The sequence below is a fragment of the Artemia franciscana genome, chromosome 13 (genome assembly GCF_032884065.1).
Source record: "Artemia franciscana chromosome 13, ASM3288406v1, whole genome shotgun sequence".
Classification (NCBI taxonomy): domain Eukaryota; kingdom Metazoa; phylum Arthropoda; class Branchiopoda; order Anostraca; family Artemiidae; genus Artemia; species Artemia franciscana.
In genome coordinates, this window is record NC_088875.1 from 27,384,638 (window position 1) to 27,412,504 (window position 27,867).

General features: G+C 35.7%; 2 protein-coding genes across 5 annotated transcripts in view; both read left to right on the forward strand.

Moving 5' to 3' along the window:
• The window catches only part of LOC136034745 (peroxisomal ATPase PEX6-like), a 36,450-nt gene extending 31,453 nt beyond the window's left edge, over positions 1–4,997 (forward strand). For 2 of the 3 annotated variants that reach the window (XM_065716122.1, XM_065716120.1), the window contains exons 7-8: positions 484–701; positions 2,950–3,150. In XM_065716122.1, the coding sequence (XP_065572194.1) occupies positions 484–701; positions 2,950–3,086 (355 nt within the window). In that variant the 3' untranslated portion in view covers positions 3,087–3,150. Of the gene's footprint in view, positions 1–483; positions 702–2,949; positions 3,151–4,817 lie in introns of those variants that run through there. The other variant, XM_065716121.1, reaches the window with a different exon arrangement.
• LOC136034747 (balbiani ring protein 3-like) overlaps positions 4,899–27,867 on the forward strand; it is a 44,141-nt gene continuing 21,172 nt past the window's right edge. Inside the window, exons 1-2 of one of the 2 annotated variants that reach the window (XM_065716124.1) lie at positions 4,899–5,082; positions 24,073–24,249. In XM_065716124.1, the coding sequence (XP_065572196.1) occupies positions 5,050–5,082; positions 24,073–24,249 (210 nt within the window). In that variant the 5' untranslated portion in view covers positions 4,899–5,049. Of the gene's footprint in view, positions 5,083–17,100; positions 17,258–24,072; positions 24,250–27,867 lie in introns of those variants that run through there. The other variant, XM_065716123.1, reaches the window with a different exon arrangement.

A 27,867-nucleotide genomic window follows, 5' to 3' on the forward strand; every position in this document is an offset into this window, starting at 1 on the left:
GAATGTCCCAATGCACTAAATGACACTACCAATTTGTACCATAGCCATGTTTATTCTATCCACTACCTGAAGCAATGGGTTGTAACGGGTTAAACAGTTGCATCGGTCCCCTTATTTTTAGAATCATCAGCTCTTGGTCATCTTTGCTACTTCTTTTTTTTATTCATAACAAGTAACTATGATGTTGGTGATAATGTTGGATTCAATTTAAGCCACATTAAATTACAAAAGCTCTGGTTCTAACCATCTCTCTGTGTTCTTTGGCCCATTTCTGTGGAATAGTGGCAGGACATTATGGTTGAAAAATTCTGCTTAGACCGAAAAATCGAGACTATTTATGTAGTTTCTGTCTCTTTTCTCTTGATTTTCCGGAATGATGATGGAGACTTTTCTACGATCTTTCATGGAGAGTTTTAACTAAGGGCAACTTATGCTTCTCTATGCACAGTTGTATCTTGACTTATGTTACTTTTTAACGCTTAGGTTTGACAGAAAAATATACCTTGGACTAATAGAAAATGTAGAGGCAAAGATTAAGGTCTTGAGAGCTCTGACGAGAAAATTCAATATGGAATCCATTATAAACTGGGAGATAATTATTGCAAGTCTTCCAAGCAATACTAGTGGCGCTGACCTTTATTCCTTGGTTACGGATGCTGTCATGGTGTCTGTAAATCAACGAGTGGAGTTGATTAAACAAGGTTTGTGATTTTTGTATCACCTATATATTCTACCATCCTAGGCATATAGTGAACATCCTTCTCCTGAATTTTTTAATTTATTTTAACGATTATTTTAGTAAATCCGTTGAATTTGCTCGTTTATTCATGCATATTTAGTGTTTTGTATAATTCTTTCGATTCTCTTTTCATTTACTATACAGTTTAGATAGAATTTGATGGGAAATTTATAACATTTGGGTAGTTGGCGACTTTACATGGGGAGATAGGAACCTAAAACTAATAGAGCGATTAGTAATTAGTGCGATTAGCGTTTTGCAATTTCATTAAAAAGTAAGAAATTTCAAGGAAAATTGAACAATTGATGTAATTAATGCGCCCTGTAATAGGATTAAATCTGAAACTTTTCTCTAAGTGATATGATTATTCTCCAGGTTTTCATTTTCAAGAATTATTTTGAGCCAAAATACAGTCTGCGTAAAGTACGCTTAGGTTAGCTTGGGAAAGTCTTAGCAAGTTAATTAGGCTATATGACCTTTACCTGGTAGGTCCACCGGTGACCAAGTTTTGCTTAATTTGCCCTTCTCGAAACAATAAAGAAGATGAAAAGCCGATTGGAGCAGTTTAAGGTAGGCTAAAAAAGAAACAAATTCTCAGAAGGCTAGATGCATGAGTGATTTTACTTTTCGTCACTGGTGCCAATTTCCACTCTTAAAGGTATCCATTACTTTTTGGTTTGAACAGAAGATAATACAATTTTTATGCTAATTTGTACGACATACCGGTATTACGCCAGGCAAAATTTGCGTCGCCGTTCTTATTTGAGAATTCTGTTCTTTTATGAATAAATTTTACATCATTTTAAAGTAAGAAAAATGAATATTGACCTCCATGGAACAAGATTGATTGACTCTCCAAAAGTTTTAAAGAAAAAAAATATAATAAAAGAAATGCACCAGGTGTATTTAGGCGTGTTGTATTCCATACTGTATTACTGTCTTTTTGTTTGTATATGTCTGTTCAATTCACAGAATGTTATCTCGCTTTCGAGAAGATAAAAACAAAATCAAATTTACCAGGTTTGTGGTGTGGTGTATTGTGTCTCAAGCCTCAACTCAAGGTTTTTTTTTAATCTATATATTTAGCTATTTCCAAGGAAGTGAAATATCAAGTGAGTTAATGATTTTCAAGAAGTCTTATTTTTTGTGAGTTTCTGCTAAAAGTTTTTCTTTTAGGAACAGGGTAGTTATATCTACAGTCCGGCTTGAATAGGACCAAATTTTCAAAGAGTATAAATATTTTTGAACAAGATTGTTGAAAAAGCAATTTTGCCCAAATAAACCCAAGTCTTAGTCTTTCCATTCACTTTTAAATTTAGATTCCTGTATAACAGGATAAATTCTGCTTTTAATGTCATATAAAGGGTATGTTGGAACTATACCACCGAAAAGGTTTCCTTCTCTCGTCCTTTCTTTTTTTCTAGCTTTTTTTTTTTTTTTTTTTTTTTTTTTTTTTTTTTTTTTTTTTTTTTTTTTTTTTTTTTTTTTTTTTTTGTGGAAGCGTGCATGTTGTAACATATTTCTTTCAAATGAAGGTGCGATTAGTTCTGCATAATTCTTTTCTCAGCATATTTACTACGGTGCAAAAGTTTGTCCTAAATAAATACTTTTTACGCCTTAAAGATGCAGGCACAATGGAAACATACAAGAGCCTATGGAACGATATAGTCATTTTTTTTTTAAGAAGAAGAAAAAAAAACAACTATCATATGCTATTTTTTGACCATCGAGGAAAAATAGTTTATCTCCTAAATATAAAATCCTAAGCCCCCCCCCCCTCCCCCACAAAAAAGGAAAACTTTTCTTAGGACTACGGCTTGATCCCTTAGTTGTGGATCAAGAATGTATTGTGGAATAGGAGGTGTTTACCAAACTGCGTATAAAGTACGTTATATTTGATGATACCTAATGAATGAATTTAATCTCTGTAATAAGATAGTATAGTCACTTACCCTTAGAAAAAGAAAAAACGCATTCCCTCTTGTGAGCATCCGACAACCAACTGATCTGATCTGGAAAACTGTTGCCCATTCTGTAGAATCTCGTCATAGTTTTCAGATTAACTGTTGGCTGATGAACGCTACGTACTCTTGCAAATTACTTGATGTGGAAACATCAAATTTTCTTTTCAAGTTATGCTAAAAAGTCAAACACTCTAGTATTGTTTTACTATTTACTAGTCCATCATTCAGGGTGCATATATTTGATAGGTAAAGCAAATGAGAGTGATGCATTGCTACTTTCAACTGAGGATTTTTGCGCTGCAGCTTTGCGATTACAACCATCAGTCTCTACCATTGAAATGTGGAAGTACAAAGAAATGTTTCATAAAGATAAACGGAAGTGACAAAGATGGAGTGAGTCTATTTTGCCATAAAAGAAAAGTTAAATAAATCATTTTATCACGGGGATCTCTTTGTTTTTGTGTATTTATTGTTTGTACAAAAGGTTGGCGATCCCCTTACTTATTTATTCTTTTCTCTTATGATTCCCTTTTCCCGTGGAACGATTTTTGTGTCAGTTTTTTTCGCTTTTTGATTGGACTTCTTTTGAATTTCTAGTTTTCAATTGTCATAAGAGTCAAAGAATTTTCATTCAACATTTTGGTTCAAAAGGAAAATTTGTATTTTCCATACTAAATCTTTAAAAAAATTTAATTTTTTTTGGAACTTTTTGTCAAAAATGGTCAAATGAATGCACAGCATTAGTATGCTTACATTTTTTAATGATTCTTTATTTGATTCAGTGATTGCGGATTACTCTCCTGTATTTTTTTTCTATTGGGGGTACGGCGGCAGTCGAAGTTGCATCATAGGCTCTTAGCCTCTTTGATCTAGTTCTGAACATTAGATATTTCTTTTTGGCTATTCTTACTCGCAATGAGTACGGCTCCAGACGGCTTCACCCTTATATTGTCGTTCTTTTATATATTGATTTTTTTAAATAATTTTGTCTTTACTTATCAAGTTGAATAAAGGGTGGCTTGTTACATACCAAAGTTATAGAATTTACGATACTTTTTAGGAATGGGTTCGAGGAGATATCTACTTCAAACATGTTTTCCGTAAAAGTCTCAGTGTAAAAGACTAAGGTTTGATTTGTACAAGGGTCACAAAGAATGAACAACAAACAAAGAATGAACAAAGCAACAACAACAACAAAGCAACAACAACAACAAAGAATGAACAAAGCTCTGAAAACAATGAATAACGTTTGCTTGAAATCGTTGTAAATGATTCTGGTGTATGATAATTAATTTCGACTTTCTTGTTTTGTTTATGATTTATAATTTATCAAGTTTTGTCATCGTAACCCATGCTTAATAGCATATAGATAGATAGATAAGTGTATTTCAAAAACCCATGGGCCATATACACACAAAAATATAAATAAATAACAAACAAGCAAGGAAATTAACAACAGTACGAATTACAAACACGCACAAAAAACAGAATTCAACGCGAAAAGTGCCTAATCTAACAACAAAAGAAATTAGTCATATAAAGCTTTTTCTTCTTATTAAGGATTTATCTATATACACTCCCACTCGAAATATTGTGGTTGGGTTACTATTTTGCAGAATACCCGGAAGCATCAAATTAATCCCATGCAAATAAATTTCCCGTAAATCCAAGAGCACCGGGCATTTCCGGAGAAAATGATCCAAGTCTTCATCATAAAACATACCGCGCAAACCGATCTTGTAAACCATTTTGAACCCTTGATACACCCCTCCCCATAAAAAAATCTCCAGCCCTTTCCATAAAGTGCATAGGGTCTCATTAAAAACCGTCATTACTTTGCCGATTGTCTTTATGGTCACTGACACTGATTGCTCTGAAGTACTTACGTATATATTCTGGTGTAATAAAGGTCAAATTGGATGGAGCAGGCATCGTATAGTACATTTATCTATTTATTATGTTCTACCGTAAGTTTTAAGGGCTAGCCCTATTGGTGTCTTGGAGTTTGGTGCTGCTACATAGCCAGTTTATTTATTTGTACTCATTATAGCTTATCTCGCAACAAAGTTTACAAATTAGCCTATTCAGTTTTTCTTTTTTTCCTCTTTTTTTAGAATTTGAGTAAGGTGTACGAAGAAAGTTTGGCAGATTAGAAAGAAAATTACTAGTGACTTGTATGTACAGTCAGAAATAGGTTTTCAATAAAATTTGGCTGTTGGTACCCGTGCCAGGGCTTCATGCGATCGAAAATTCGGGAAACAGCTTTGTAGTTTCGGGGTCCAAGGCATCTAAATTTGAAGGTTGTCGTTTGCTCACTCCGGTACCTAGGAATAACCAACCAATAAAATGGATGGCGTTGTAGCATCTTCTTTAGATAAGGTAGGGCAAACATTAATAAGTTTTAGCCTCCATAATTGTTTATTTCTTACAGCTTTACATTTTTTTTTTTTGGTATAGAGGGTGGAGGAAGGTAGCGCATAAACCAAGATTTTAGATATGGTTAAAATTCATGGGTACCAAGAACTGCAAGTTTTTGCTCCAATTCTTGGTCAAACCCGGCACCGTTACCGAAGGACCGATTTTACTGGCTAAAAGTACGTAATTCGAATCTTTTAAAGTTTTTTTTTATTAATTTGTGTTTCGACTTTTTAATTAATTCAAAAATACTCCGATTGAATGATCCTGTGTAGTAAAATTTGGTGTTCGTGTTTTTTGGCTTGTTTTAGTATTTTTCTATGTCAGATGAATTGGCCGTAATGGACAAGAGATTGGAAGGTATTTTCGATATTGTAGAATCAGTTATGGTCAGAACCACAGAAATTTTTTTATCTTGTTTGTATAATTTACGTCACTTTCTCCCATTGTATGGGTAATTAATGCTACGATGGCAAAGGCGATGCAGATACAAAACTGCCTACAGGCAATTAGATCATGCATTCAAAGCGAACTACTGTTTTGCTTCAAGTCCGTTATTAGACAAGTTTTACAATGAGATGTTTCGCTTTAAATGGGGTGTATTGGGTGATAATTTGATTAAACAATATATCGATGTTTTCGCTTTCTATATTTGTTATAATGATTTCGATATCGCCCATCATGTTTTGCTGAAACTAATTAACTCTTCGCTTTGCCCAAGTTCAAGAACAGAAATTGTAATTAAAGAGTATTTTGCACTATTTTTTTTTTCAAACATTGAATAATATAAAAACAAGCATCGATGACATAAATGCTTACCATAAAAATCTAGATTTGAAATACACGGGCTCAGCCTCAGGATAAAGAAACAATAAAACAAAAAAAACGGCATTTCAATGTTTTCTCCAGAGAATCGTTTGTGTCTTTTCGTGATTAAATAAAAAAAAAAAAAAAACAGTTTTTTTTTTCAACTGAAAGTAAGGATGAAAAATTAAAAATTGAACGAACAGAAATTACTACAATAGAGGGAGGGCACCCCCTCCACAATACCTTGCTCTTTACGCTAACGTTATTTAAAATGTTTACCTTATGTGTATTTAGATTTTGTGTGTTTGTGTGTATTTTGTGCGTATTTAGAATATAACTTTGTGTTTCACTTTTTGCTCGTAAAGGAGTGGGATACAAAGTTCTACTTTGGCGTAAAGAGCGAAGTATTTAAGAGGGGGCATCCTCCACATCCCACCACTGAAAGTTCCCCCAGAGGGAATTTTCAGGAAAAAAACACATGGAAAATAGCCCCCGGATAATTCCGCCGGAACATCTCCACATGAAAAATTGGCAGAAACCGTATTACCTCCGGTTCGGCACTGATGTTTTCAATAATTTAGTATTTGTTATTAAAATATTTATAAATTTCAATGCTACTACTTCTACTACTAACAACTCACCATAGCACCAAACCGCCTGAGACCAACTCAGCTACGCACGCTCTTCCTCCATCTCAATCTATTCAAAGCCTCCCTCTGATCACCCTCACAGGAAGCTCCTATTTCCTTAAATCTTTGTTTATTACATCCTCCCACCCCAACCGCGGACGACCTGCTTTCCGTTTAGCCCTAGACGGTAGACCGAAAAGAACAATCTTTGGCAATCTGTCATCCTTCATCTGCAGAACGTGCCCTAGCCATCTCAACCTTTCTCTCATTATTTCCCTAGAGAGCGAGATTGAACCACACTTTTCGTACAGCCTACTATTTGAAATATGATCAGTCAGCCAGATACCCAGAACAATCCTTAGGCAATTTTTCTGGAAAACATCTAGCAAATCTTCATCCGCTTTTCGGAGCGCCCATGCTTCAGAGCCATTTTTACCACTGTCATCACTGTAGCTTCCAATATTTTGATCTCGGTTTGCAGACATCTTCCTATTCTTACACATTTTTTTTAACTGTGAAAAAAACACCCTGAGCCTTGGCTATTCTACTTTTAACATCTTCACTGCTCCCACCGTCTTTAGTAATAATGCTACCAAGGTAAGTGAAGCTGTCCATCTGATCAATCGTCTCGTTACCTAACGTCACCTTTTCATTTTCACTTTTCCTAGCCTTAGTGACTTAGTCTTCTTAACTTTTATTTTTAAACCTATTCTACCACCCTGAACTTGCAAAACCTCTAAGAGTTCATTCATTTTACTCACACTTTGATCTAGGATACTTAAATCATTAGAATAATGTAAGTCCAAGAGGCTTTTTCCTCCAGCCAGAAAATGTTTTGAACGACTTTCCACGACAAGCAAGGGAATATTTGGTTTTTCCTTGTGTCAAGGGCTCCTTTTCTCGAGGTTTCTTTAATCGGAACCAGAACCAAAATATGGAATGGGTCGTGTCCCCACTGTCAAAGCTGATTTTCTTTCAGAAAGGAAAGAATGTATATTATAATGTTTATTATAAACCCTACCCATACCGTGGCAGGGTTTAATACCCAAATATATTTAAAGTTCCTAATTTCTTCGAAAACCATACAAGCCTAATAGTGATAGAGAAAAATATAATATATTAGTGTGAATAGATGTTTTATATTAAAATAATGGCATGTACATTGTCACAAGTGTATTGACCTCCAGCGCTCAATCAAGTCCTAAATGATCAATTCTGAGCATTCCTCTCGTTGCAACCAGTTAAGTCATTTTTTCTTTGTAAAATTCCCCGTTAAGCGGTGAAAAATAAGAAAAATATTCTCAAAAATACACCTAAGTAGAGATACAGCGTTTTCTTGTGATGGTTTTGTTCACTTCGGAAATGGATGGTCTTGGATGTTCTGCTTTATCTCAATTTAGGGCGTTTTGCCGGAACACGGTCAAAATGCTGTTTAAACACGTGCTTTAATAATTTCTAACTTAACCCAGTAGCGTCCAGTGTTCCCATCTGGGAACACCTTACTTTAAATTTTTATTACTAATAACGTAGCAACTAGGGTAAATTTTAAGTGTCCGGTTTAGTTTGGTTCTCTGGATTTTTTGAAATATGGAAGAAAAGAAAGTTTTTGAAAGCTATCTGTTTCTAATGGAATACCAGGGAAGGCAAGTGGTTGAAACCTCTTGTTTTAGCGTTTTGTTGTTCTATTATTATCACTGTTCGAATCTATGAAACAATTGCATCAAAATATCTTCAAAAAGAAGCATGCAGTATCAGTTAACCAAAAAGTGTTCCCAACCGGGAAATTTGGGCGTTTCGGAGACCTAAAATTTTCCACATGCTTTGTAGCAGGAGATCTCTTTTGTCGTGCAGTTGGCCTATTGAAGCCTACTTCGACCTTATCAATCTGAATAGTTTCTAAGTTCCACATTATATTCGGATAACATAGACGACATTCCATTAGGACTTCGTCCTAGGAAGATAGTATTCTACCCTGCATCTTACTACAGCCGGGCAGCTCAATAAGATAGGGCATGTGAATTAGCTCTCCCAAATCCCACACGGCAAACTCAAATGTCCAAAACAGTTCCCAAAAACCCCTTTTGTAATGTGTCTCCCCTCCCGTGACCCATCCTTATCATACCCCTATCAATGACTCCCAGGAACCCTACCCTAAATCGATGGGCTCTTAAGAAAGAGAATAAAAAAATCTGCCCTAAAAAGAAAAAAAGGAAACACTATCCGAAGATGACGATCTAGTAAGCAAGTTTAATTATGTGATTAATTTTTCCTGAAAACGAGGTTTATCTTGTAATTTTATGACGAAATGATTCGTAAACTCATCATGCGAGCATTTTCATGTCTGAATCTCTATGACTCGAGGTGGGCACGAAATTAAAAAGTTTATTTTAAAAAGATTTAAAAAAGGAAAAAGAACAGAATAAGGGCGCAATAAATATCTTGGGGGAAGGGTCATCCCCCCGACCCCATTAAAATAAATAGATAGACAGATTTATCACACGAAAGACCTATTGGGCCGTTTGTTATTTAATTAGTCACAAACTAAAATTAAGAATTTTTTGAGTGGGGAGTAGACAGGGGCAGTTCAAAAAATTACTCCTTAACATAAATTAATGTTGTAAGTTGCCTTGTCATATCCCCATCATTGAAGCCCAGAAACCATACCCTAAATCGACAGGCTCACAAAATAACTATAAGGAGGGACGGTGCGACTTGTGCATGTGGGGGGGGGACACACGTCTAAAAGAACCCATTTCAATGCCCAAATTGTCTAACTCTCCATGAGCTGTCAGGTAAATATAGGACAGGGTCTAGGGGGGAGGGAATAGGAGTTATCTCATTTCATTTGGACCAAGCCTGGATCAATTCATTTTGACCAAGGGTGCCGCGGAGAGATGTCTCCCTTCCTATTACACGAAAGTTTCTTATACTTATTTTAAAGCTTCACCTAACTAAGCTAATTTGTCTCGTATTACTTGGAAATTATATGAAACGATGTACAAGTATACATTAACTATATGCAATTGCTTTTTTAGGAAGACAGTTTTTTCCTTCTTCTCTGTCTCTCTTTTTTTTTATAGCCAAGTAATTACATTTGAGACATTAAACGAAAGAGTGGCGAGGCACAGGCGCCTCAAAGAGTGCATTTTAATACGCTTTTAATTAAAATTAAAAAACTATTCAACAAAACTATAGTTCATTGAAAATTTTGACTAAACATTCAAATCTTCTCTCTAACAGAATTCTCTTACAATCCAATACTTGAACTAGATCTACGTTGCATGGGCAAAGTGAGGTGTTGCGGCAACCTTTGTTCGGCTTCACCGAGTAAAGTGTTTCATTTAATTAGACTAAGAGGTATCGTAAAGTTAAAGTTTTAAGAGAAGAACAGAGTGGTTTTAGGAAAGGGAGAGGATGTGTCGACCAATTTTTCACTTTTAGATAAGCATTTTGAAGTGGCTGAATCATCAAACCGCTTTAGTCCTTTAGGCTTTTAGATTATTAACAGGGATTTGGTTATGCTGATAAAGTATATATATATATATATATATATATATATATATATATATATATATATATATATATATATATATTATATATATATATATATATATATGTATATATATATATATATATACATATATATATATGTATATATATATATATATATATATATATATATATATATATATATATATATATATATATATATATATATATATATATATATATATATATATATTGGAATTCATATTCAGGAAAAAAAAATGTTTGGAACCTGAAATAAAAAAAAAAAAAAAAAAAAAATTAAGAGTAAAGTGCAATAATTTGGGCCCGTTCAGGCTACTTTCAAACAGAGGGTGTTATTCAGAAATGCCTTATATTAAATGAGAAAAGACCCAAATTGTTTGCGGTCGTCCCGAGGTCGTTTAATACATTGTTTCTTAGACCGCGCAGCTTTCCATTTACAATTAGAATAAAATTGAAATATAGAAATAACGAGTATAATTTTAGTCCTATCTTGCTTTTTATGTTTTTTTTCTCGCTTTTTTTTTAATATTTTCAGTTTAAGCTAAGCAATTTAGGTTTGTCTTTATTATTTATTATTAGAGGAAAAGTTTTCTTTGTTTTTGAATTTCACAGAAAATTTAAGACATCTGGGTCTCGCGGTTACGGTATGCGTATAGGACTAGGAATTATATTGGGGAAATTGAATAAAAATGTCGGTAGACTATCTCTAATTATTTTCTTTCGGTGAAACATTTTTATTTCTAAAAGCAATGTGTCATATTTTTTGACTAATCCCCTTTTCAAGCTTTCAGTTCGCCCTACCAGACTACCTACTTCCCGGATGCAACGGTTAATATTTTAATTATTCAGAAAGAATAGAAGAGATGGCAACTAGCAAAGATATGTCGGGTTTCTGAAATAAAAGTTCCAGGAATAGTTGTTAATCTATTATCACAATAATATCAATGGCTTCGACTTTGTTTTCGAAATCGACTTTGTTTTTTAGTTTCAGATTAATTTCGTGGGTTTTTGTTACAGTCGACGAAATGGACTTCGTTTTTTCTTATTCAAAACGCTTGTATGGATTATATTTCTTTATATAGAAATATTTAATAGTTAAATAGTTCGTGGTATCACACGAAGTTTAAGTTAGGAGTGCTCTATTGTAGCCGCCTAACTGTAACCGAAACTCTAAAAAAGGGAATTTGGATAACAATTATAGTATCAAAAGGATTGGATTTTATACTGATACCAAATATAGGAAGTTCATTAACTTGAATGGTACCTATCAAAATTTACGAACCTGAAAAAATTTGCCTGATTTAAGAAAAATGGTGAGGGTGAAAATCTCCAAAGATTCAAATCATCTTGACTTTCGAAAGGGTCACCATCAGATTCAGCATACCAGAGAACCCTACTGTAGCGGTTTCAAGCTTTTATCAACAAAAAGGTAGAATGTTGTATTTTTGATGCATGTTTATTATTATTATTATTTTTTTTTATTCTTCCCAGGGGTGATCTTATCAAACCAATGATCCTAGAAGATCGAAAAATAGCTCAATCAAACGGAAATCAAAAGTTCTAGTGCTCTTCTTAAGTGAACAAAAAGACTAGAGAGTATCTAGCCCTACTCCCACATCCATTTTCCCCAAAGACGCCCGATCAAAATTTTAAGATTGTCATGTAATTTAGAACAGCCGAAAGGTCCAATAACTATGCTTTTGGTGATGACGTGATTCTCCCTAGTCCCAGGGGAAGCGACTGTAAGTTACGCAAATTGCCTATATGGTTCATTTGTGCTACTTGGGAAATTTGTCGATAAAATTTTGTACCGGATGGGGGGACATGCCACAGGGATAATTTTCCGAATGGAGGAAAGTTTCTGGGCGAATGTTTTGGCAGATACATCACACCGAGGGGGGATATCCTAGCATGATTTGAAAGACTGTCAGACACCAAATAAAAACAAAAAACAAGTTTTCTTCAACTGAATGTAAGGACCAACATTGAAACTTGAAACGAACAGAAATTATTCTCTATATAATGGTGCTGTCCCTTCCTCAATCCTCGCTCTTTATGTCAAAGTTTCACTTTTTGTCCTGATTCTTTAGGAAAGATTTGTCATATACAAGGACCCTTGATTTTGAACGAAAAGTTTTTTTAAGAGCTTTAAGAAAATAGCGTAAAGACCGAGGGCATATGCATTTAATCTAGACATGTGTGTATTCCAGGGAGAGGGAGAAACAAAACAAATTTAAATGAAAGTTTTATGCAACATATTTCTGAAAAATTGTTTGAAATAAACTAGCTGGTGATATTCCCGTATATTTGTGATTTAAAAAAAAAAACTAGCGTTTTACTGGAAATACTTAGCCGATGCATCAAAACACGACTAGATTCTTTAAAAAACTGAAGAATGCTTAGTTTTTAGTAACGTGCTAGTTTTTCGGAATTCCGCAAATGTAGGGAAATATCACGAGTCAGTTTATTTGAAACAATTTTTCCAAAATATGTTCCATAAACTGCGAAGCAGTAATTTTTGACCATGTTAAGATTCAACTATTATTGAATTAATTTTTCTGTATTTTCTAGGTTTTAAAATATAGACATTAACCTTATAAAAAGATATTGTTTCCAATCAAGGAGGCACACTCGTGCCTCTATAAAGAGGCGACACACGACAATGTTAAGCGATCTTCGGTTCCAGTGGTCGCAGACGGATGGGGAGGGATGCATTTCGTTGCCCGAGCTCCATCTAAGAAACCTGCAAAATTTCATCCCCCTCCAACTTTTTCTTCATGGGGAAAATCTGGCCGAAAGTTTCGACCTGTCAACCCAAGCCCCCCTTTAACGTTGTCCGATCGGGCTGAAATTCACAAGTTAAGGTCCCCTAGGGCCCAGGAGCTTATCCGCGAAATTTCAGCTTGATCCGATAACTCCTTCCCTGTTTTCCAGAAACCACGCATAGCCACTTAAAATTCATTTACTTTTTTTTCCTAGACGCCTACAGGTCACATCCGACATCGGATCTGGGTGTACGAAGACTCATTCGATGCGGAATTCTCCAAGTAAGTGCCCATGAAAGTTTCGTAGGAAAATCTTAACCCCCCGAAAGTTTCGACCCTCCAACCCCCCCACCCCTTTTAACGTTGTCCGATCGGGCTGAAATTCACAAGTTAAGGTCCCCTACGGCCCAGGAACTTATCCGCGAAATTTCAGCTTGATCCGATAACTCCTTCCCTGTTTTCCAGAAACCACCCATTAGCTATTTAATTAACGGATTTCTCTCCATAAGAGCCCATGTTAATTTGAAATTTTTAAAAGCTATTGAGAAGTTATATTTACACAAATGCAAGTTATTAGCTCAGTTGGTAGAGCGTGAGACTTTTAATCCTCGGGTCAAGGGTTCAAGTCCCTTACGGGCGGTTTTTTTTCACAACATCAAAAAAATTTTGATAACACCTGTACAGCTTATCATTTGAGAGATAACAGATTATTAGCTTCTTATGAGCAAAAGAAACATTTCGGTCATTCTATCTATTTTTTTTTCTATTTTATACAATGATTTAAAAGCGGGGGGGGGGTTCCTCTCCTAATTCCTGTACGAGGAGTACAGGAATTATTAAATTACATCCACCATGGATTGTAGAAAAACGTACAGAATTGATATGAAAAAAAATTAAACCTGTACAAAAGAGTCTTTAAAAGCGGGGGGTTTGCCTCTCCTAATAGTCTTCTTATAGTCCTAATAGTCTAATAGTCCCATGTTAATTTTTGAAATTCTTAAAAGTTACGAATATCAACATTCAAGTACATCAAAATAAACAGCTCGGCACGGCGAGAATGACTGCAAGCATCATAAAAATCCAGCTCCATTCCAGAAAAAATTTTGATAACACCTGGACAGCTTATCATTTGAGAGATAACAGAATATTAGCTTCTTATGAGCAAAAGAAACATTTCGGTCATTCTATCTATTTTTTTCTATTTTATACAATGATTTAAAAGCGGGGGGGGGGGGCGGCAGCCACCCAAGTTCCTCTCCTAATTCCTGTACGAGGAGTACAGGAATTATTAAATTACATCCACCATGGATTGTAGAAAAAAGTACAGAAATAATATGAAAAAAACTTCGTTTTCTTAAAGAGTTAAAGAGGCTGCGTCCCAAAGTCGAACCTTAAAACGTACAGGAATTAGAAGAGGCAGTTGGGGGGCTGCCGCCCCCCAAACCCCCCGCTTTTAAAGACTCTTTTGTACAGGTTTTTTGTTTTTTTGCTAACCCCCAGCTCTTGGCTTCGGAAAGGCCCTCTTTTAATTAACAAAAAATTGAAATGAATGAATAATGGAATAACTTCGAAAAATGTTAAACACAAGAGGACAGGAGAACCATTGCGCCGAAACTAGTAATTAGTAACAATGAAGTCCCCCCCCCCAAAAAAAAACCTGTACAAAAGAGTCTTTAAAAGCTGGGGGTTTGGGGGGCGGCAGCCCCCCAACTGCCTCTTCTAATTCCTGTACGTTTTAAGGTTCGACTTTGGGACGCAGCCTCTTTAACTCTTTAAGAAAACGAAGTTTTTTTCATATTATTTAGCTAAAGAAGCAATACAATGCAACATGAGTTTTTGCTAAAATAGGGCATTAAATATTGGTTTAGCTTCACATCTCTCTTAAACTTTCTCTTAAACGCAACTGAAGTTTGTCACGACCCGAGTCCATGAGTATATTATCCTTGGCATCTTTCAGGGGCTGTAATTAAAAAATTCGATTATTTATGAAATGCTATTCAGTATGAAATATATTTAGATTTTAGAAACAAAAAGGAAACTAGAAGAATTTAAGAAGTGTAATTAATATACCTCACGGAAATTCGTGTTTTTGTCAATGTAATTTTTCTGCCGCAAAGCTGCAATGCATGCTTTTTGATTTTTTTTTTTCTTTTTTTTTTTTTTTTTTATTATTGTCACTGAAAAATACCCTTTTCGGTACAATTAGTGAAAAAAAAAACAACAAATTTTCCCTCTCTAGATACAAATAATGAATTTACCCCACTCCCACACTAAGTCTTTTTGAAATGACACCACTAGTATAGCCTAGAATTAGCCTCACCACTAGAACTAGCATAGTTCTGTTAGTCAGCAGAAGATTTATGAAAAACTAGCTGGGTCCCGGCGGCTTCGCCGCCTTGCCCCATCATGGCACGTGGCAGGCTTCTACATATGGATTCTCATTGTCCCTTGTGTTCTAACCGCAGACAGTGCTGGGTCCCGGCGGCTTTTCCAACGGGCCTCACGGGCCCCATCATGGCACGTGGCAGGCTTCTACATATGGATTCTCATTGTCCCTTGTGTTCTAACCGCAGACAGTGCTGGGTCCCGGTGGCTTTTCCAACGGGCCCCATCATGGCACGTGGCAGGCTTCTACATATGGATTCTCATTGTCCCTTGTGTTCTAACCGCAGACAGTGCTGGGTCCCGGCGGCTTTTCCAACGGGCCCCGCGGGCCCCAGCATGGCACGCGGCAGGCTTTTATATATGGATTCTCATTGTCCCTTGTGTTCAGGGTCCCGGCAGCGCTATGTCATTTTTGGATCGAATTGATGACGTAAATTGGACATTCCTAATTTGGCCCTTTCTCTTTGGGCCGCAAGTGCTGGGTCTCGGCGGCTTTGCCATCGGGCACCGCGGGCCCCGGCATATATGTGAGATATTAAGGGGAAGGGAGGGGAGTGTACAAGAAGGGGGATTGTAAATTTAAGACTTTGGGCTTACTACCATGGAGACTACGATGGTACCCTTTGCATTCTTCCCAGCCTTTTCACCCTAGAAATGGCACCCAAGGTTACCTTTTAGGTGCCATATAGCACCCAATGATGGCGTTGTCAAGTTGGATTTATAAAAGTGAGTAGATGTAAAAATTAGTTTTCAAATGGGCACTTAAACAGCTCTGTATGATGTTTCAGAACCCCACTAGCGGCAGAGAGAAAATAGGTTTTCCCTGCAAAAATTGTTTTGCTTGTTAGGGCTATAATTCTCCTGTTTTGTGTTTTTGACCATGACGGTTCGAATTGTGCGCTTTTTATTTTGATTTTACGCCATTTTTGAGGATTTTAGACTCTTTTTCGAATTTCTTGTTTTAAATCAGCTACAAATGACTGTTTTTTCTTACCTCGCAGTTTTTAAATACGTTTTTAAACTTTTAGTTAGAATGGGCCGCGGCTTGCTCTGTCCTAGGTTGCAGTTATCGCTGCAACCATGAACTGTACCTGAAAGCAGACTATGGCTGATGAAGTACAGTATCAATACCACTGTGGGATCAAATTGAAAACAAGAGCGTAATCTTTTCTAAAAACTTGCTGATCCTAATTGGATGACAAAAATTCGACATTCTGTAAAGGAGAAAACAAAGGAATATCTACTCGTGTGGAAAAATAGGTGTCACAGATTTTACAAATCTTAGAACATGTCATTTTGTCGCCAAAGAAGAAAATGTGTCAATTGAACAGAAAATATGTCCTGATGGGACGGTAACTTTTTTGTTGGGCCTTCACTAGGTATCAGCGATTACCGATTATGCAAAAGAGGAATACCAATCCACGAAAATACAGTGGGGCAAAGATTTTGTTTTTGAAAATTACGATACAAAAATATATTTCAAGAATTTAGGGGGGAGGGGTGGTATTTTTAGCTTTTAATTTTTTAACCAAAATACTAGAAAAGGGTATCTTTAAAATCTAGGAGGGAATTACCTACCATGTCCCTTCTAATTGGTGCCCCTGATGAGGGATCAGTCTTCAAGCAACAATTTTGTTTCTGAAGTTTTTGGTTTGTTAAATTATTCTCATCAGTCTGTTTCCAAGCCCAGAGATTTTAATTACTCATTTGAACAACATTGTTTCACATGTATTTATGGTGTCTCTCACCATATTGTATCATCTGGTCTTTATAATGGGACAAAATATGCAAAGGTCTTCTTTTCAAGAAACATCATCTGGTTTTTATTATGTGACAAAGAAAAGTTGTATTTTCAAGATGTTAATTTATTCAACAGAGAAAAAGACCGGTTCTTGGAAATGTTATCTCGCCTAAAATTCTAGTGAAATATCTGCTGGGCTGTTTTATTTCCAGCTTAAGTGTGCTACCATGAACAACGGTATCTTTTTGCTGCTAATCTGTCTGTCTTTTTCCAACGGAAATGTAAGTGATTATTCACACTGTAAGTCTTCTTTAGTATGCAATGATAAGAACGAGCGGCACTTGTATGATGTTGCCCCTACCTAATATTCTTCCAAAATGTTTCTCTGACGTTCAATCCTATTGAAATAGGTAAATATTTTGCTGTTCATATTATTGACTTACGAATAAAGTGAATATACCACTCGATGCCTTTTTATGCTTTTTCCAAATATAATAATAACTTTTTCTAGAAATGAATTTTACACCCACCCCTATATATACCAATTCAGGGTACATATTTGCACATTAGGGGGAGGAGGTGAAGTTTAAACATACCTCTCATTTGCATTAGAAATAAACTTTAGCGGTTTGAGCGGTTGGGGCTATATCATACAAGTACCGAGCGATCTAATAGGGCCGAATTGTATTTTCATTTTTTTGTGCCGTTTCATACAAGGTTTCAAGGTTTTCGGAATATTACTTGTTACAGTGTTCCTACTGAAGTAAAAAGAAAATCCATGACTCTCATTAAAGATAGTCGCAACAATGTTGATAAGCATTTCTTAAAAAAGGAAAAAAAAAACCATTCGCAATACCTCGTGCTGCTAACAGTATTACCATGCATGAAGTGAAAGTGTGTATATAATAATTTTCCATGAAAATAAAAATTAACTTCTAATATTTGACTGGATAAATTTTCTCTTGATGGGACTTAAATCCGAAATTACGTGATTAAGCTAGAATTAACTCGAATTAAGAAAAACCATATAGCTTTTATTTGGTAGATAGAATATACTATTGCGATTAGCTTTCTTTGAGCCGTTAAACTTTTACACATAAAATTTTTACACTACGTCAACGTTTATTTGCATACCTTCATCTGTAGTTTTGTTGGTAGAAAAGGAATTTTTTTTTTTCCTTTGAAAAAGAATATCAAATCTAGCATTGGAATTTTAGTATTTGTTTATTTCATTTAAGTTTTTAAATAAGATTGATTTACCTCAATTTAAAAATTCACATCAAGCCATGGGTTAATTGTAGAAAAAGCCAAGACCGATAGCCTTCAGATAAAAATGGATGTTGTGGAGAAGACGCTATCAGTTGCAGTTTATTTTTATTTATAGTAAGTAGTGGGCATTCAATATTGTAGATCTAAAAGGAATAATCTGACGGTAATATTCAACATTAAATAAAGCGGTATTTAAAAGAATAGCGTTAATACACCCAAGAGACTTATCTTATACAGCCATTTTCAAGAAATTCAATTGATACCCCTGTAAATTACTGTTTTAACCACTTATGCACTTGGCATTTTATAACGTGGAAATTAGTACTTACAATGACAATTTAAGAAAAGATTTTCAAGTTTGCATTCAAGTGGGCATAGCTATGGTAATTATGGTAATGCCGTTGATATGAAATACCCCAGGGAAGCAAAAAAAATCGCTCTGGTCCAACCACAGCTTTTGAATTGGCGTTTATTGAAATGCCAAATTGCCAATAATTATTTTTTCAATGTCGGATTTTCTCAAAATTTATTACCTTGACAATGATATAATTAAAAAAAAATGCTTCGAAGTTGAGACATTTCTTCATGGTAAAATTCATATATCGAGTATTGCAAGCAGAAGTGGAATGGAGGGATGGATTGAAAAACTCCTCCCGGAGCCAGTCGCGTGGCTCAACAACTTTTGGGGTTAGCAAAAAAGCCTGTAAACTGCAATTATTCTAATAAACTCCTAATATGGCTCTAATTTGGAAGTTAGGTCTATTCTTGAAAGGTTCAATCGCTTAGCACAACACTTTTTGAGGTGTCGCTAAAAAGTCGCTAAAGTGTAGTTTCACCGTTTTTTCGGAGTATATATATATTTGGAATATTGAAGAAACTTGCTGTTTTAGGTATTTCCTGTGGAAAATATTCGGTTCACCCCCCCCCCTTCTCCTGTGTTTGTCCATAAATAAATGAATTGTATAGAGGTGTATGAAGCCACTGGAACGCTTGAACGCGTCAGGAATTACCGTGGCCGAAGGAAGAAAATATGTCCATTGGTCATACCGCTGAACATTGTTCACATGCCTTATTTATGAAGCAAATTTATTTTATTTTGTAATTGATATAATCAACTGTTTAATATTTTGATTTTATACTTTTTGTTTTATTTTACATTTTACTTTTCTTTATTATGATTCACTTAATTTTTTCTCATTTTAATCCTTAAAAAAGCACACACAAAAAAAAGTTCCCATACAACTTGATTAAAGGCGTCATTGCAATGTAAGCTAGAAAGCTCGGGTTTGGCTATGAATTTCTGCACACAATTACTTAGTCTGTTTCAGCAATTGCATTCTGATAAACGAGAATGTGGCCACATACTTAAATATTTATTTTTAGGGCCTAAAAAACTTAGTTAAACTTTTTTTTTATTATAGACTGAAAAACATCTGGCTGCCAATGCCTGAAACATATTTTGTTTCTTTTTATAATTTTGATTCTCTGCACGGAATAGTTCCAATCGAGTGAAGATTGGAAAACTCGTGAGTCCCTCTGAAAGAAAGTATTATTAAGGAAAAATGGAGAAAAGATATAAGTTTGATTACAACCATTGATGAAAGGTCAGATAAGGTAGTGCCACATAGGGAACTTGCATCTTCTTAAAGTCAAGAGAGACAAATAGTACTCTTATGAGATGTAATTTTAACTCCCATGTATTTTTTTTCCTAAATTGGGACTAAATATGTCACTTTTGAGCGCAATGTGCATAAAAATGGCTCTTTTAAGTGCCACTTTTGGAACGGATATGGCTGGAAAAAAAAAAGATGCAAGGAGGATTGGGTAGATAACGATCGTTAAGATGAAGCAGTGCTACGTGGAATCGAACCAGGATTGAGACTCCTTCTTCTTTTATAGTATGAAATAATGTGGAATCGAAACATTCAAATATTGCTACATATCAATAGCTAATAGATGAAATACGAGGTTTTGTTTTAATCATTGGGGTTAAACAATATAATGTATTTTGTTTTCATCGCAAAAGGATTTAGTAATCATACGTAGCGGTTTATCTTTATCCACGAGCTGTAATGTAAACGCTTGAGCATTTAATGCATGGCAGTTTGGTTTATAATTAAGAGAATTCACTCAAATATATTGCAAAAAAAAAGTTTCCCATGTAAATTTATGTGATAAATAGTAGGTTATTGTCTAATTCTTATTATGTCGCAGTTTCTCCGATAAATACCGTATGTAATAAACGGCCGACATCACAAAATATTGCAGAAATGTAGTTTATAATATTATGTACTATATACCGAATAGGTCTAGGCACCCCCGTAAAATTACTACCAAGAAAACTCCCTCCCGCGGAAAAATCCTCCCGGAAAGCTTCTTCCCACTGAAAATTCCCCCTCAGAGAATTTCCCTTGTGGAAAATTCCCACCCGTGTAAAATCCCTTCGAAAATCTCCCCCATGAAAAATCCCCCCTCCCATGCTTCCCTGGATAATTTTGGATGTTCATTAGAAGGGAAATTAAAATTTCTACTTACCTGTTTAAGTCAGAGACAATGCTATAGCGTTGCCTATAGTAAAGAGCCATAAGGGTTCAAAGTATTAATATTTATATATTATTTTCTCATAGGCACTTCATATGGAAGGGATGGTCGTATGAACTTCGGAGGGACTCATTCGATTGCAAATTAAAAGCTTTAGTGCTCTTTATATGGGTCAAAAGTGATTGTAGGGCAACAAGCTTCTCCTCGTACGGTTTCCCCCAAACATATCCGATCACGTTTCGAGATAGTTGTTTTGTTCAAAATAGTCCAAAGGTCAAACAAAATTGCTTCTGGGTTTGACAACCCATCTTCCAGCCCCTTGGACAAGAGGTGTAAGCTGTGCAAGTTACCCATTGTTAAGATACAAGGCTTATGGGAAGGGTGGTTGTATAAACTTTGGAGGGGGCTCATTCGATTGGAAATCGAAAGCTCTAGTCCCTTTTTTAAGAGTACAATGTGATCAAAGGGCTACAAGCCTCCCCCCCGCGCTTTTTCTCCAAATGCATTCGATCATAATTTTATATAGCTATTCTGTCCAAAATAGTCCAAATGCCAAACAACTACGCTTCCGGGGAAGAATCTCCAGCCCTCGGGGCAAGGACTGTAAGCTATGCAAGTTGCCCATTGTTAAGATATAAGGTGTTATGGGAAGGGTGATATTCCCCTTCCCCCTCAACTTTGGAGTTGGCTCATTCAATTGGAAATCGAAAGTACCAGTGCCGTCTTTAAGCTGCAGCCAAGTTGCAATGCAAGTTACAGCCTGCTTCTCCATCAGTTGTTACCAACTACAGTGTTTTAAAAACGTTTCTTATTCGGTGGCCCCTGTGTTTCAGTAGTCGCTTTTAAGGTTTTGCGATAAAAACTCCAGCTTTAGTATTTCGAGGAGGGGGGTAGCCCCTCTCATGTATGGTACAATTCTTGTTTGTTATAAGTTTTATTGGTATTCCTTACTTTGAGTAGAAACCTTTTTTTATATTTAAATTCTGATCGTTTTTCAAATCATGCCAAGGATTAACCAAGATTTGATATGGGCCCTGCCCAATAAATCCAAGATTTGATGCTGGTAAAGTGTATGTGCCAATAATTGCTAATTGGTTGGTAGCTTTCCGCCTTTTCAGCTTTCTGCTAGAGAAATCAAGTATTGGATTGTAAGAGAATTCTGTTAGAGAGAAGATTTGAATGTTTAGTCAAAATTTTCAATGAACTGTAGTTTTGTTGAATAATTTCTTAATTTTAATTAAAAGTGTATCAAAATGCACTCTTTGAGGCACCTGTCCCTCGCCACTCCTTCATTTAATGTTTTAGAGGTTATTATTTGGTTTAAAAAAGACAGAAGAAGAAAAAAACTGTCTTCCTAATCCAGCAATTCCATATAGTTAATTTATACTTATACATTGTTTCATATAATTTTTAGGTAATATGAGGCAAATCAGCTTAGTCAAGTAAAGCTTTAAAATAAGTATAAGAATTGTTTTGTGTAATAGTAAGGGAGGCATCTCTCCGCGGCACCCTTATCCAGGTTTGGTCTAAATGAAAGGAGATTATAACTCCTATTCCCCCCTCCTTAGATCCTTTCCTATATTTATCTGACTGCTCATGGAGAGTTATGACAATTGGGGCACTGAAATGAGCTCTTTTAGACGTGTGCCCCCCCCCCACCTGAACAATCTTCCACCATATCTCCTTTATAGTACCCAATGCGCAATTATGCATCACCAAACATAACTTCATTAAAAATAATTTGAATTAAACTGAGCTAAATCTAGCATTAAGATAAATGTCCACATTAACAATGTGTCTTTTATGGACTACGTGAATTTTCACTGACGAATATGTCACACCATTCGGCATTGCTTCCTCTGCAGCTGGGAGCTAAAAAATTCTAAATATTTATAGATGAGAGCTTGAAACTTCTACAGTTTGGCTCTGAGATTGGTTTCTAGTTAGGGATGAAGGAAGATGCCTCAAAGGGTGAATTTTAATACCAAAACATCCCAACTCTCATTGAACCTTCTGATAATTACAGAATCAGTTCTAAGGAAGCGATGGGGGTGGGGGGGAATTAGAAATTGATATATAATCCCCTGGGCCGTTTTGAGGGGCGAGGTTACAAATACACTTTAAAAAACGCATAAAAATGTGTTTTCATGCATTTTTATTAAGTTTTTACATGTCGGACAAACATTTCTGGGACAAGGGGGGGGGATCAAAATCCCCATGTCCTCCCCTGAATTGGGCCTTGATAATTTCTCTTGATTTCCAGGAATATTTATGGTCTACCCTGATATTTTAATGTAAAAAATAAGGTTAAACCAAAAAAAGTGCAGAATTCATTCCATATAGGAGGAGGCTGGCCCTTCTTCGCCCCCAAACTCCCCCTGATGGTCTTAGAAACTTCGGAATATGCATATTCGATCAGAGATTGAAAGTTCTAGTCTTTTTTTATAAGTTGAAAGTGATTGGAGACCAGCCAGCCCCTGTGCTAAAACTATTATTGATATCGGGTCCTTCTATTACCCTTTAGTACATCTGATCGACATTTTGAGGTATCTATTTTGTACTTTTTCTTTGGCTGCTAAATTTTACGTGTGGCAAAATCTTAAGGGGGATTTCTGCAGGGGAAGGGAAATCCATGGCAAGTCAATGGTCCTCAAAGAGGATGACTGTTGGTGAAATCATGGATGCTGGGTGAGAAGTCTTGGTGGAATCCCTACTGGCAGGGTAGCATAAGTATATTGTAAATTTAATGTAGCATAAGAACGTCCACATTGTACTTATATTGCACATAAGTACTAAGGTAGCATAATGCAAATTTACAGATATTAAATTTCAGATATAGCTAACACTTTTGTGCTTGTAAAACTTAAATGTGTCTTGGAACACCAGAATGACCATTTCTATATTTCAGGCAAATCCCTGGTTCACATCATAATCACGCTTTTTAATAAGATCAAAATTACCCACAACTACAGAATGTGTTCTTAAAGATTTTTGTTTTATTGTCTTATTCTTCCTTTTATCTGTATATTTTTTGAGAAATTAATGTCTTATCGCGTTTATTACCCCAATAAAATGGAAGCAAATTGGTAAGTTATGGTTAAGTTATATTTAAATATACTGTATTTGTATTTAGGATATTTAATTCAATTTGTTTTCTTGCAAAGTGTCAAATTGTCGCTAAGCGTCTTTTTTTTTCTATTGAGCTTTAGTCGCATATTTTTTTCACAAAATAATTTGTTTAGACTTAGTTTTTTCACTTTTTTCTATTTGAACATTTCGTTTTTAGGATTTAAGTAGGGATAAACGTCAAACATCTTATTATCGCAAAAGTTCCAGCTTTTCTCGCTCTACCTACACCTACGTTGAACGTGTATTGAAGGCTTCGTCTTCTCGCGCAAGAGACACGAAGGGATTTTGCAGGAATCCACTTTATTATGGGTATGCTCAGGACTTTTCTGATACGGTGAGTTGCCCTAAATAAATGTGTAAGTTCTAATATTTGTAGTTTTTAACTGTTTTGTTTCCTTTCTGTCCCGTATGTAGAGAACCACAAGGGTTCAGTAAACGGCCGGAAATGTAAAAAAAAGTGTGTCTGAAGTCTGTATTTCATTGTCGTAAGCTCAATTACCAATTATCTAATCAATAACGTATTATATGAACAAAATAGATAAAAGAATGGATATTATTATGCTGATTAAGAACAATTATGCCTAATGTAGAGTTTTCTGCTAAATTGGTAACCTGATACCTGTATCCCTATTCAAAAAAATAAAGTCGACTAAATGATTTTTTTTCCATGCCTTAAAAGTGCTATATTTCACCTGCTTCAACTGAGTAGTGAAACTTGAGTTGATATTAAATTTCATCTTGACTTGAGGTTCGAATCTCTTAGTGATGTATTTCTTGCTGTGAAATTTTTAGAATGGTAAGGCTCTTATCCTGACAATTTACCATTAGTATTAGCAATTGAAGGCAGCACCTAGCCGTCTGAGGTCTACACAGCTGCGTACACTTCTCCATCTCAACCGATTCAGAGCTTCACACTTTATCCCCTCCTATGAACTTCGGATTTCCTTTAAGTGTTCCCCTTCCTCATGACATCTTCCCATCCCATTTGGGGTGACCTGCTTCTCGTTCATCCTCCGAAGGATGGCCCAAAAGACCAATGTTTTGCTATCTTTCATTATTAATGCGTAAAATGTATTAAGACGTTCTTTCATACTGAACTGTAGTTTATATTTTCCTAGTAAGTGGGATAGAATTGCATTTGTTTGACATAAGATCAGTCTTACGGGTGTTCAATGGAATGACAGTTCCTCTAAAAATATTTAACAAATCTTCCTCTGCCTTTTGAAGTGCTCATGTTTCAGAGAAATTCTTGACAACAGTCATTATCATTACTGCCAATAAACTAGTTTTGGTTCGTAGACCCACTTTCCTATTCTTCCCAACTTTTTTCAACTGTGAAAAAACCCAACTGTCTTTGCCTATTCTACTCTTTACATCTTCACAGAATCCACCGTATTTACTAATGATACCTCACAGACAATTTTGGCTATATGCTTGATTGATCTTCTTGTTATCTAACAACACCTCTTCGCCTCCACTCATTCCTAGTCTAGGTAACTTAGTCTTCCTTACATTAATTTTGGAACCTATTTTTGTACCCTTGGCTCTTAAAACTTCCAGAAGTTCATTTATTGTGTCAACACTTTTGTTTCGGACGCTCAAATCATCTACAACTTTTACTTTCTCATTTGAATCCATGGTCTCCCGTAATACTTGTCGTAATCCTTAAGACAAAGTGCTTCCACATAAACTGGGATAGGACATTTTTACAAATCATGTTTCATTTCCGACAAAACTGATAAACTGTGTTCTTTCATGCCTGCTGAGCTTCTTGGTCAAACCGTTTGTGATGATGAGTGGTAAGTAAAAGGCACTTAGTGCTGATACAAACCAAATCCTTGAAAACCATAAAAGTGTCAAATATTTGCTTTCCGCGCCGAATCCAAACATTATAGTGCATTGATTATAAAATTTGCTCATCGAACACATATCACAAAAAATGTAGAAAAATATCATTAGAACAGTGAACAATCTAGATATAAAATTCGAATTCAGAGCGTTTGAACAAACTTAATTCTTTTAAACCTTAGAGCGCAGTTTTCAAACCCGACCACGGAAATATCAATTATATATTTTCCCAAAGAACGGTGGTTTTGTTTTTGCGATCTCCCCGGGGACTGTAGTATCAAACCAACGGTCATCGAGTCTAATCAGATGGCTGGATACCTGATACCCGATTACATGATACCCAACGGTATCAAGTGAAAACTATGAAAAAACCAATCTATTAAAATCATCAAAAAGTTGTATACTGGTCCTCTTGTATATACATTCTACCCCTCCCCCCCAGGTAGGATTGGTCGTTTATTTGTGCTTTTTTTTTACCAGGGATTATCGTATCGAGCAAGGTGGTCTTCGAATCGTAGTAGAGGGCTTATTCTAACAGAAATCTAAAGCTTTAGTGCCATATTCAAGCAACAACAGAGATCATACCACTGAAGCGCCGATTTTTAGCATTTACTGTAAAAAAAAAAGATTTAGACTGGCAGTCCACCCATATGCGGCTGAAAGAAGATTATGAAATATATGAACTATATAAAATCATAAAAATACTGTGTAAAAATCCGCCTGGTTTCGTTGGCCATTCTATCACTGGTTGGTACGATCGTCTCCAAACGCAAAGAGAGTCCACACTGAATGAACGGTCGTTGCAGGCCGTATATGCCATGTAGTAATTGACGCTTTGCACCAGGTTGAGGAAAGAATGAGCTTCTCTATATTCATATATATTATTTTCATTATATTAATTTAACTTCCTTTATTAATATCTTTTTCTTACATCTTTTCTCTTAGTTGGTAGGTAATGCAAATTATTTTTTTTAAAGAGTATTTAGCATTAGCAAGTTTGACTTCTGGCGGTTGAAGTGTTTGTTTGTTTATTCTAAATAAAACTCTAATTATTATGCATAATGCTAACGGTCATTCAGTATTATAAATCTTTTTTTTGAACTATTAGGGTGGAGGTCAGCATATCTATATAAGAAGTGATGGGAGTAAACGTCAACTTTCCAAGAGATGTCCTTCAGATCAATATAGCGGAAGTGATCCCATAACTACCCTCACTTGGAGGAATGTGTTTGGGCTAGGCGTGCAATGTGAGTGGTGAAGGGAGCTCTTCTAATTTTACGGTACTCCCAAAGAGTTCGTACTGTGAATTCCAAGTAAAGAGTAACCTTTGTGAATGGAAACCATAACACTCAAAATAAATTTTGAGTACAATAGACGAATCAAAAGATCAATTCCATTTTTTTTATAATTTCCAATATGTCAAAAATTCATAAGTGTTAAAGTTTCACATGAAACATTTTCAATACAAGACGCTTTGCATGATAACCCTAGAAGAGAGGTTCCAAGCCCCTATCTACATAAATACGAAAGGCTTTGCTGATCTACGTACAGCTACACTGTTTGGTTGTATGTAAGACATTCACTAAAACAATCTAATTCTGAAAAAAAGATGAATAGTGTTTGTCCCGTCAAAAATGCGAACATTATGACCGTAAAACTTGTCTGAAATTTCTAACCACCCCCTCCCAGGAAGCATATTAAGTTTTGCAGCTTTTCAATTATTGCTGTCATTCTTGAGGGGATTCTATTAGGTATAGGAATTTAGCTTGACATTTGTTAGAGCTCTGGATCAAACAGTTCGTGGTGAACTGTGAGGGAAGAGTGAGTTCTGTCAATAGAGGCGTAAATTCTGAAAAAAAAATAGTTTTAACACATAAATAGAAAGAACCTCCTGTTAGTACACGTTCGAAACATGCAAAGTTCGTTCATTTTCAAAATTTAATAGCATAAGGAGATTTGTATGATTGTGCATAGATGAAAGACTTTTTGAAAATCTGTCTCCTCTGTCCCCTCTGTCCCCTTATCTCAATGCTCTTACCACACAGGTTTCAAATGGATCTGATCACTTTTGTGCAAAGGTTGGAGGAACCAACAATGGCTAGTG